General features: G+C 42.3%; 1 protein-coding gene across 13 annotated transcripts in view; it reads right to left on the reverse strand.

Moving 5' to 3' along the window:
• DLGAP2 (DLG associated protein 2) overlaps positions 1 to 12,460 on the reverse strand; it is a 400,720-nt gene that overhangs the window by 30,106 nt on the left and 358,154 nt on the right. For all 13 annotated transcript variants that reach the window (XM_081189019.1, XM_081189020.1, XM_081189013.1 and 10 more), the window contains 3 exons: positions 11,858 to 12,207; positions 3,778 to 3,863; positions 1,834 to 2,249 (listed from right to left, as the gene is read on the reverse strand). In XM_081189019.1, coding sequence (XP_081045145.1) covers positions 1,834 to 2,249; positions 3,778 to 3,863; positions 11,858 to 12,207 — 852 coding nt within the window. The remainder of the gene's footprint in view (positions 1 to 1,833; positions 2,250 to 3,777; positions 3,864 to 11,857; positions 12,208 to 12,460) is intronic.

Below are 12,460 nucleotides of genomic sequence, written 5' to 3' on the forward strand. Positions count from 1 at the left end.
AGAGGCACCCCCTACCCCTCCCAGTTGGTTTTTTAAAAATAATAATAATAATAATAATAATAATAATAATAATAATAATAATAATAATAATAATAATAATAATAATAATAAAGTGTTACTCTTGTTACAGATGGTCATGAAGCGTTTCCAAAAAAAATGCTTTTTACCATTGGTGGCAATATTCTGTGGACCTCTGTTGTCAACCGAATAAAAGACAATAGGTGGTAATAGATTGTAAACAAAGAGGCATAGAGTGCTGAGCTCGGTAATATAATGCAGTCTGCAAAGCAATTCCCCTTCTTCCTGTTGAGGATGGATGCCTTGATCAGCACTGGAAATGCCCCGTAAACCCAAGCATGGCATCTACTGCTTATATAATGTGATTTGTTTCATATCTTTTATGAACAGAATCAGAGCCACACTAAGATTGCTTAAGCCCATAGCAATGCAACAGGTGAGGCTGGGCTATTGAGACACCTTCCCAACACTGGCGTCCTTGCTGCTTACCTGGATGGGGATAGGATAGGGCCTGGCAGTGGAAGAGGGGTGCACGGGCACACTGGCAGGGTCATGGGATTGGCTGCACCAATATGCCTATGTGGCCCCCACATTGCCGCCACCCTGCCCCACCCTAGCCACCCTAGCAGGTAAGCAGTCAGGAGGGTGGCTCAACAGCTCGGTCCCACCAGTTGCACTGCTATGGGGTTCAAGCAATCATAGTGTGGCACCAAAGATGCTTGTGAAAATATGGAACAAATCACACTGGGTGGACAATACAGTGGTGCCTCGCAAGACGAAAAGAATCCGTTCTGTGATTCTCTTCGTCTAGAGGTTTTTTCGTCTTGCGAAGCAAGCCCATTGAAGGATTAGCGGATTAGCGCTATTAGCGCTATTAGCAGCTTATCTGCTGATCGGATCAGCTGATAAGCGGCTTAGCGGCTTAGAAAAAGGGGGGAGGGGAAAAACAGCAGGAACTCGCAAGACATTGTCGTCTTGCGAAGCAAGCCCATAGGAAATTCGTTTTGCGAAGCACCTCCAAAACGGAAAACTCTTTCGTCTAGCGAGTTTTCCATCTTGCGAGGCATTCGTCTTGCGGGGCACCACTGTATTTATACTGAATCATGATTACCATCCAAAGTGGAAACACAGAATAAGCCCTCAAAAGATTCTGAACTTTGGACATCGGAATTTAAAAATGCAATGCAGTTGGGATTTCTTTCTTTTCTCTTCCCTGTATCTGAACATAACAACACAACACAACACAACACAACACAACACAACACAATACAACACAACACAACACAACAACAATAGTATAATATAACTTTTAAAAAGTTAGCTGCTACACCAGTGATGTAAAGTTACAGAAAATTCTGAGAATTTATGGGCCGTGTTCTGTTTCTTCCTTTCCTTCAAATTTCAAGAAATTGTATTTTATGTTTCTGTGGGATTAAATGTGAATTCTCCTTCATATTTGGAAATCACAGACTACGGGGAATATATGAGTGTGAGCTTTTCTATGTAGATAACTCAATAGGTTTTAACTTCTATAGTCCCAGGAGACATATAACATATAGAAGCAAAATCCCAAAGGTGCATCATACGCAGTGCAAATAATCAAGAGGTCAGCATGCTATCCAACAACAACTTTCCTTAGAAACTTCTTCCTTTTACTACTACTACTACAAAATAAAGTTATAGGTCTTTGATTTAAGAAGAAGGGTTGGGTTTTATCAGATTTACCCGAGTGATCACAGCAAAAATATAAACATTAAAGAAGCACTAGACAGTTTCAGAAGTAAAAGAAAATGCAAAATATGGCTATGGTCTTACTTTCTTCAGAAAGATCGTTTTCTTCCGCTTCTCTCTCCATCTCTTTACACCATCCTTCTATCCTCTTGGTCTCAGTATGTAGCAACTTCATAAACCAAGATCCATCTCGTCGACATGGAGACATCCGCCCTGTTTCAACTGTCTCAATGGCTGGTTCCAACCAAGGTTCAGGTGGTGGGAGATTGGAGGTGTCTACTTGGGTCCTATAATCTTCTCTGTAACTAAACAGCCCCTGTGTCCGTACAGTTCTTACCGCACCATATTGAGTAGGGGTGCTGGGTTCTGAATGCCGCTGGAAAGAGCCACCAAACTGAAGTCCCTTGTCCTCCATTGTTATGTGTCCTGGAAAGCCTTCGAGTTCCAGGTCAGCCTGAACCGCTGTTGTTACACTATTTGAGCGCTTAAACCGCCCATGCCTGGAGAGAAACAGAAAACAGCACACAAATCCACATATTGCCCAAAAACACACACATATATATATTTTTGCCTGATAAAATCACAATATCTCAACTCTGCAGCCATTCAGAATCTTTTATCATTACTGTTCAGAAATATTAATAAAAAACAAACATGGATATTTGAATGAAGCAAGTGAATGAAGCCTACTTTACATAGGACACAATGGGACTATTGATCAGAAGAACGATACTAATGAAAATCATTCAAGCCACCTTTGGAAGCAAACATTGATTTGTTCCCACAGTAGAAAACAAAGCACCTCATTTGTAAGTGAACTGGAGAGATTGCCTGAAAATGCCGCAGTGACTCAGATTATCACTAAACCAAATAACAGCAAATAGATGAATGACCAATTTTAAGGTCTAAAACAGGGGTTGGCAAGCTTTTTGGGGGGTGGGCCGGTTCACCACACCACAAGCCTCCTGGTGGGCTGGAATGTGTGTGCATACACACATGCGCATACGGCAAAGGGGGCTTCTCTCCCCCAGCTCCTCTTGTCCCCTTGCTTACCTAGGGAGCTTCTAAGAGGCAGAGGCTGGCGGCGGCGGCGGCACAAGCAGCCCAAAAGAGCTGTTTTCAGGCTGCTCATTCCTCCTCCGCTGATGACGACAGCCTCTACCGCTCACAAGGGCAGGCACAGGAGCCACACTTGGCAGAGTGGTGGCAGCATAAGCAGTGGTGGCAAACAGCTTGCTCCGACGAGGGGATGCTGGAAATGTACTCGGCCAGCTCAATCCAGCCCCTTCCTCCTCTCGGCCACGCGCAGCCGTTGCTTGCCCAGGGGCTCAAACCTTAGCAGGTGATTGGCCGAAAATTTGCTGCACCAGGAGGAGGGAGGGAGGAGGTTCTACCACGGTGAGGGGGGGGGAATGTCGGCGGGGAAAAAATGGCGCCCGCGCCACGAAAAGAAACCACTACGGAATCCCCACACTGATCCATGGAACAGGCCATGGGCTCATGGGCTAGAACCGGCCCATGGGCCTTAGGTTGCCTACCTCTGGTCTAAAATATGTAAATACTCTCTGAGAGCTCGGTTTAGCTTGATTTTTTATTTTTATTTTTAAGGCAAGGCTTAAAGGTATTTCTTTGCCAATCAGCTTTTGGATAAGCCAAACTGGAGTAGCTAGCATCCAACAAGACTGCTAGCAGTGATGTTCGATATGGTTGTATAACATGCTGCTTGTTTGGTTTTATTAAACAAATTTGTATTGATTTTCATTGTGTAGGTAGCAATACTTTGGTGTTTTCTTTAATGTGACTTTTTAAAAGAGTAAGCTGCTTTGGGAAAATAAATAAATAGAATAGCTATTAATGGTGGGGAAAGGTTGCTCATAGCTATTATTCAATGATTTCTAATAATGGTAAAATGTTCACATGTAAACACACCAAATACATGCACGTACATGACACGTTTTCTTGAAGACTCACACCACATTATATCATGTACACACACACACACACACACTGTGCCTTTGCTTGACATACCGTTTATCATCTTCCACTTGCACTCCAACTGAGTGGTATTCCCGTAGGCCTCTGCTCTCGGTATCTGAATCAGTTGCTGTTTCCACCTAGTTCAACACAAAAGATAAATCTGCAGAAGTGAACATTGAAAACTTGGAATTATTACTACCTCGTGGATTTAAACTAACATTACATTTCTCTCTCTACGAGTAGCAGTCCGGGCCCAAACATGTCTACGAATGGATCAGACACACTGACTGCAGCACAGGTTATCTGCAAGGAGGTGTATTTGAGATCACAGGATGGGGTGGGGTGGGGAATCTCATGGAGTGAAATATTTCAAATAGTGTGCTGTTGTATATTTCAAAACTGCAAGGAGCAACTATGGCTCTGTTTTGTCATTCTTCCCGCGTACTTTGGAAACCATGTTGAATGAACACATGGAGTCGCATTGTGCTTGACATCCCTCTTCTCGACCACCAGAGATTCAAAGGCTCCTTATGTGCAGTCTTGTAGTACGTGATCAAAACTGAACTTTTAATTCAGGGTGGATGGATTAGTTTATTTCCAGTCTATGCCAATTTTGTATGTGGTTATTCATAGGTCTGTCCTGTTTGTGCATTAATCAAAATCCGCATGAAAATTTGTGTTTAAAACTATGCAATTAGATACGTATTTCATCACAAATTATTCACTTGCACATATATTTTATCTGAATGTGCACATTTCTAAATGGATTTTATGTTAAAACATCCAATTTAAACATTTTTGGAACAGAGAATTGTATTGCAAAATTTTGATAAGTGCAAAATTTGAAGGAGAGAAAACCTTTCAGTCTGCAAATTGGACAGGGAGGAGCAGATCAGAGCAGTTTGTAATGAAATTCTCAGAAACTGAATTCCTCGAGCATACTTTCTTTAGTTAAGTTAGATTTTAAAAGTTCTGAATGTTACATTCTCAGTGCCAGAAAAATCAATACAAGAGGCATATATCTTGCTCCAAGTTATCGTTCTATGCAGCTTGGCAGGGCTGACACTCTCTAAATACCCCAGCGATTCCTTCCATGTTTTAATACCTTTCATTTTCTTGCCATGCCTAGAAGCAGAAACCATTGCCAAATGAGGATTTTCTATGCAATTTGGCAAGCTAAACATTTTAGTGCTAAGTGCACAAAAATAAATCTGGGCAGTGGAGGGGACCCTCTCCTCAATATATATATATATTCTTGTTCTAGTAACAAGAAGCCGAAAGCACCAGCCTGAAGATGACGAGTGAGACCTCGTCGAAACGTCGCCTAGACACCCCAACTCTTACACGGGAAGACACCCGAAGACACCAAAACCTACATTCCTGTACCCGTGAAAATCTACGAAAGCATATATATATATATATATATATATATATATATATATATATATATACACACACACACACACAGTGGTGCCTCGCAAGACGAAAATAATCCATTCCGCGAGTCTCTTCGTCTAGCGGTTTTTTCGTCTTGCGAAGCAACCCTATTAGCAGCTTAGAGGATTATCGCTATTAGCGGTTTAGTGGCTAAAAGGCTATTAGCGGCTTAGCGGCTTAGAAAAAGGGGGGGAAAGCGTTTTCGTCTTGCGAAGCAAGCCCATAGGGAAATTCGTCTTGCGAAGCAGCTCAAAAATGGAAAACCCTTTCGTCTAGCGGGTTTTCCATCTTGCAAGGCATTCGTCTTGCGGGGCACCACTGTGTGTGTGTGTGTGTGTGTGTGTGTGTGTGTGTATGCTTTTAGTGTTCAGGTGGGGAGAAGTTTACCTGTATGCCTGTAAAATTCAAGAAATGGACAGTAATGAGCACTTTACATAATCAAGCTTGCAATAATAAAAATATTTCTGCTACTACTAATAGATATAGCACTGGAATGCTTCACCTCATTATTATGAATATTAGTAGTAATATACTGCCCAGGGCTTATGTAAGCATGCTTCATAGATATTTCCCTGGACGCAGGGTGCCCTAGTAATTTGAGAGGCTGCTGTCTAAATTGGATTTCGTTCCCAACCCACCCCCACCCCTTACACTCTCTATCATTGCATCAAAGGCTGTCTTTAAGCCTCCAAATGTTATGTACAGAGAAACATCTTTGCACTCTGGAATGTGTTGTAAGTATGGAAAGACAAGCCAGTGATCTGCAGTAGAGTAGACTGGTCCTTTCAAGGCTGAGGTCTTGATTTCCCATCAGGAAATAACTTGTTAGTTGCAGGGATGGAATGTATCCTCTGCATATGAACTTTACAAAGGAGGAGGGATAGGTACCTGAATTGTAAGGCATCCAGGTGAGAAGCATGTCAAACTTCCACTTCCTTTGCTTTATATGCACATTTTCCAGGCCACATAGACCTATCAGGGTTAAGAGATCTGCTAGTAAATGCAGGGCTGGATGTGATAGTCACTGCTGACAGAGCATGGCAGATTCTTGTCTCCCTAACCCTGCTGGTCCCATGCTGTTTCCACACATACGTCATGTGTGTTATGGTGTCATTGCATTCTGTTAATTGTTTAATGCCTCATCCCACGGTACCATTTTATGATTTCTAATATTTAGGAACAGGAAATCTACATCAGCAGCATACTCCGAGCTATAGAACGAATGCTAATTGTTTGATAAATCTATCGGTGGTAGCTATAGGAGCCGAAGGTTTATTAGATTCTTTTTTTGTAATCTCTCACTGAAAACAGATCACAAGGATTTGAAGTTCAAGGGAAAATGGGAAAATGGCAGTGATAAAGAAAGTAACAACACATTTTTACCCCAACACAGCTTGGTTTTGTCTATTACTACTAGCACTGAAAATTATCAATAGAGTTATTTAACACCATGAAGGCAGGAAAAATATGCTATGAATTGTCAGACTGTTTTTAGAAAGGTGAGATGGTGTCATAAAAACCGTTTCTGTGCATTGTTGGTGGAGTTATAATAATATATCTGTTCACTGTGAATATTATTAAAAGGAGTTCATTAAATGACAGTGTGTAATTTATCACTGGAACCTCTGGAAATTTTGCTTGCTTCCTAGAAAAATATCCTGAAAGTATTGTTGACCACAACAACAACTAAAACAAAAAAAAAGATAGCATATATATTTATTAGTTTTGTAGCACCTTCCTTAAGAAACGATGTCCAGCATATATTTGATCTTTACAAATACAGTGGTCCCTCTGGATGAGAATGGGATCCGTTCTGGAGCCCCATTCGCATCCTGAAGCGAACACAACCCGCGATTTGCCGCTTCTGCGCATGCGCGTGATGTCATTTAATAAAAACCCCCAACCCCACAAGGTTCAAAATCCTACGTCATAGGAGCTTTATGAACCTGGCAATGGTCTGGATACAAATCCCGAAGTGGTGGCATGAATCCACGAGTGTGGTCTTGTGTACTTGCTGCTTGTCTCCTCATATTAGTGAAGGTCACAACAAGGAAGCATTCAATGTGGCTCTTTTGGTCAGTGTAAAGCAAATTAACATATGTAAAGATTCAAGAGAGGCCGACCGAGAGTGGTGGTGGTGTTTTCTGGCACCAGTGTTGCTGTGGCTTACCAGGAGCAGGGCAGGGAGGTTGGAACTGTGTCGATACTCCTGCAAAGATCTTTACTTGTACAAGGTCATGGATTTACTGGTTTATTATATGGTGGGGTGGTACCTTACTAAGACATACTCGGAGCAGAGCCCATTGAAATCAATGGACAAGTTAGTCATGAGTCGGTTGGATGCAAGCCATGGAATATATTCTACATATGAAGAAGAAGAAGAGTTTGGATTTGATATCCCGCTTTATCACTACCCGAAGGAGTCTCTAAGCGCCTAACATTCTCCTTTCCCTTCCTCCCCCACAACAAACACTCTGTGAGGTGAGTGGGGCTGAGAGACTTCAAAGAAGTGTGACTAGCCCAAGGTCACCCAGCAGCTGCATGGGGAGGAGCGAGGAAGTGAACCCGGTTCACCAGATTACGAGTCTACTGCTCTTAACCACTACACCACACTGGCTCTGAAATACTATAGGGCGTACCCAAAAAAGTAGCTCTGTTAGGGCAAGAATGTTGGGCTGTGTAAAGTAACTTTTTTGCCATTTTCTCTTCCCATGTGCTCCCTAAATTTGTTCTGGGTTTCCCTTTAACCCTCTGGAGCAGACTTGAGGAGTTCAGGGTGGGGGGGGGGAGGACGGGACGAACGCATGGAGGAGAAAGAGGGGAAATCCCATGGCACAAATAGAACTACTTGGTTGGATCCTGTCCTACAACCATAGTCCGTGCCTGCAACAGTATCATGGCATCTGGGTTACACCAGTACCAGTGTTTCCTGCAGTGATTACATGACCTGTGAAGGGGAAACACGCATCCATTGGGTGTGTACACTGGGGAGCCAAAACTGACTGCAACATTCTGTTGCGTTCCCCTAAAGCAGGGGTCTGCAACCCGCGGCTCCGGAGCCGCATGGGGCTCTTTTACACCTTTACTGCGGCTCCGGGGCGGATACTAGTGAGGGGAGGAGGCACATTGTGCGCCCCGACACTCCCCACTGTGGCAGGCGCTGTACTGGCTGTGACGTCGCATGGGGGTGGTGCGTGCGTTAGTCCCGACATCACCTTCCCGCCCGCTGTCAGATCGAGGCTCTGGAGATATATTTGTTTTAAATGTCGCAATGGTTTTGCGGCTCCCAGGTTTTTTTTCCTTCGGAAATGGGTCCAAGTGGCTCTTTTTGTCTTAAAGGTTGCAGACCCCTGCCCTAAAGGTTTAGATATGTGTGTCTCCGCAGTTGGTTTTATTGGTGGATTTTATTGTATTTATTTGAATGCGATCTGAGAACACTTGGGATATAAATAAAAATAAAATAAGTATTATGCATGCTCTAAGAGGGGAAATGGCAGACGAATTCCCGTGGAATTCCTGTAAAGTGTGGGGTGGATCTAAGACAAGGCTGAAACATAAAAGTAAACAAGAGTGGGGTAAGCTCACTTGCAGTGTTCCAAGTAATCTGGAGGGATATTTAAAACAGAGACAATATTTTACTTCCAAATTTCCCTTGTCAGCACAGAGGCTATAGTGTTGATGGCATAACTCCCGCTGGCTTAAATACTGTACGCATGGTTGCTTTTATTCCTCTGAAAATCTGAGTTTTGTAACAGCTCTGTATGAAATTCCTACTAGAGTCGGTAGCTGATTTCCATCTGCAGAGGCAAAAAGGTTAAAATGAAGAGTGTCAAGAGTAGCTCACTGCCTTAAGTTAAGCTGCAGTCCTCCACACTGCTACCGCTGGCATACAAACCTTGTTAAAACGGAGTGTGATTTTAAAAATTCAGTAATTAATGAGCCTGCTATGAATGGAAAGACATGCAGGTGCAAGGCAGTGTCACTGCACAGCCATCTAATGAGAAAACTCGGGCTGCCGTTAATCAAATAAGTATGTAAATAAAACCAATTTCTCAGGTGCCTTAAATACAGGCTTCACTAGGAAAACCTACAAGGTTTATGAAGCACATGATTTCCTGCACTGTAAACATTAAAAGTCAGGACGCTTTTATTTATTGCAACCCTGGCAATAGGTATACGACAAAACAAATCTTCTTTCACAAATGGCACAACCATAAAGGGTTTATCCTTAGAGGAATAATTTTACTGCTGTTGGTCTCCTTGCCTCGTGGACCCGGTATTGTCCGTGGGATCTGCCAAATGGATCATGGAAGAAAGTCTTTGTCCTACTGAAAATATACATTTCAGCTTTCTTTCTTTCTTTTTAAAAAGAGTCAATACCTTTGACAAATAATGTTTGTCATTTGCTGTACTTGAAAGGAAGCAATAGACACCAAACATGAGATGCCTCGTTGCTATAGAGATTCAACTCTTTCTGTGCAAATTGCTGGGCAAATATGTGAAGTACACAAAACAAAACTAGCTAATAGGAAAAGCTCTTATAAAAGACATCACCTTTAAAGGCGGGAAGACTGTACAGGACAGATGACAACATCTGCCAGCACCTCCCCTGTTTGAGCAGAGAAGCCTGATCAGGAAAGGAATCCCTTGAAACCCAAACTATCAAAGACTCTTCAAAGCTTTCTTTATTATCATCTATCTAAGCCTCACCCCTTCTCTTTTTTAAATAAATAAATAAGTGATTTCATTGCAGAGTACTGCAGCGTGAATCGTTAAGAGCTCCACGCTTAATTACTGCCTAAGCATACAGAAAAAGAGCTGACCTGAACATTTTATGTTGACGCTAAATTGAATTCTATACATTAGCTGTAGGCCTGTAGCAAAGTCACAGAGGGAGATATATGGATTTCTATCAAAGCCCAGTGGCATTTTATATGCCTAGGACCTTGGCTAAAGCTGCACATTACCAAACTCCTGGAAGGAGTGCTTTTAGAAGATCTCTTTTAAATGAGACATATCTAATCAGGAAGCTTTTCACGACATCTCTTTAAACCCGGCAATAATTATTGTCACTGGAATGGCTTTTGTCTAAAAGGGGCAGTAATTCTACTTAATGAGGATGGTTTCTTACAAGGCAGCCACCATATTCCATTATATCTGAGATGGAGTAGAGACAATTGTGCCACCTTCGGAGCGGACAGCAATCTCAGCATTCATAAGGAACAAGGTAAAAGAAAAATGCAAGAGAGCCCCCCCTTTGATAACAAATGAGCTGAACCTAATAAAATGAATTGAATTATTGGGGTGCATGTTACAGAACTCCTGAGATCCTTACAGAGGTCACCCTTATGACCTTTACTTAAATGGACAGTTGTATTCAAGAGGCTTTCAGTGACCACTGACCTCAAAACCTGACAGCTACTGAAAAATATTATTTTGAACTTTAGATTGGTAAAGATTTTATTTAGTCCATTGAATAATCCCAAGGTATACTGGTATTTTTTTACCAGCAGTGTTGCCTACTCATTTCAAGAATATACACAAGTAGGCATTAGCACTAGGGCTAGCTGTAACTATTATTGGTAATGGAGCATCATTCCTGTGACCAATGGTGCTTAGTAATCAACAGTTGTAAAGGAATATACTCCCAATTGTAACACTATATACACAGCCAAGTATTACTAGTGTAATCCAACTTTTGGTAATAATTCTTGCAGGGATGTTTGCTCACAGCCGCTCACTCTGTATTTTTCCCTCAGCATATGACCAGCAGTAACCTTACTGTTTTGTAGTAGAGTATTTTAAGGCCTGATTCAAATTGCAAGACGAGGTAGTACAGTCCTTACAATTTTAAAGTAAGTTTCAAGCAGCAAAAAGCATTCATTTGAAAGCCTCCTTATGTGAAGACTGTCACCATGTCAACAATTGAATATATACAAGCTGATGAGTGTCTGTTTCTATATGGAGATGTTTTCAGATGAATAATCTGAAAGCAGGGACTATACCACCTCATGGTGCACTTCCACATCTGCCCTCTGTTTCTTGAAGGTACCCCTCACCAACGAGTGAAAAGAAGAAGAAAAGTCACCAGCAACATTCAGTTTCTACCACAGTTTCATACATGGGACAGAGCTGCCATGGACATCCTTAAGTATAAGCCTATATGGACAAGTATTTAAAATACTAGCAGAACAGAAGAGCTTTCAGTTACTGGTGCCTGTACCATGCAGTGCAGTGTTCTTGCTTTTCTAGTGAAACAGGGAAGAACAAACAGCCTATGTCAGGACTTCTCCTTCAAGGTCAAAAGAGGGACCTGATGATAGTCCATGTTTCTACCGGAGGCAGAATTCTATATAAAGGACTCTGAATTTACAGAAAGGAGGGAGAGGGAGAGAGAGGAACATGTGGCTCACCTGTGTGGCTGAGCAGTATAATTTTCATATCAAGCATTAATGACAGGCAACTTGCCTAGAGATATATTCATTCATTTTTTCTTTCCAGGCACTGCACATTGGCTGAACCATTTTCTGCATGGCCACATAGCTGTGATGTGAATGACAATTAACGCTAAGCAGCCAGGGAATGTTGCTCAAGTTATTAGGAGCCACTGAAGCTGAATGACTCATTTTGGTACTATTTACGGAGCCGAGGAGGTGAACAGCTTGCCGCAGAACAGATGTTAATGACAGGCTACCTGAATCCCTATCGAAGAGCGCCGACTCTTAAGGAACTCCTCCGCTTTCGACACGAGGATGGCCTTGTCACTGGTTCGCACTGAGGGGCCGTGGCTCTCAGGCCCGTGGCGTTGCGCCGCGGCCGTTTCCATAGCCAGGTTCATGGCCTTGTTGCTATCCAAGCTGTCCGTGGAATTGTACATCCCTCGACCGTCCTGAGGCCACGGTGAAATCCTCTGAGTCCGGCTATCGTGATAGGCATCCTGGGTGGATTCTGTGCTGCTCTGTGCTGTAACTGAGATGAGTGGCTTTGAGGTTGTACGAGGGGGTACAGGCGGTGGCGTTTTTTTGTAACTTGTGTAAGTTACAGCTACGGAAGAAATTAAAAGAAAGAAAACACAATTAATAATAATAATAATAATAATAATAATAATAATAATAATAATAATAATAATAAAACAACACTGTTGTGATTTATAGGGTGGATGGGAACTGTCAGAGGATGATTATGCTGCTTAAAAAAACAGGAGGCAATTATGAAATATGCTCATCTGTGAACCTCACAATCAGCACAAATTCCCTCTCACATACAGAATGGGTAGCCATAGCAACAGGTTCATTTC

Source organism: Podarcis bocagei (assembly GCF_964188305.1).
Source record: "Podarcis bocagei genome assembly, chromosome: 3".
NCBI classification, from domain to species: Eukaryota; Metazoa; Chordata; class Lepidosauria; order Squamata; family Lacertidae; genus Podarcis; species Podarcis bocagei.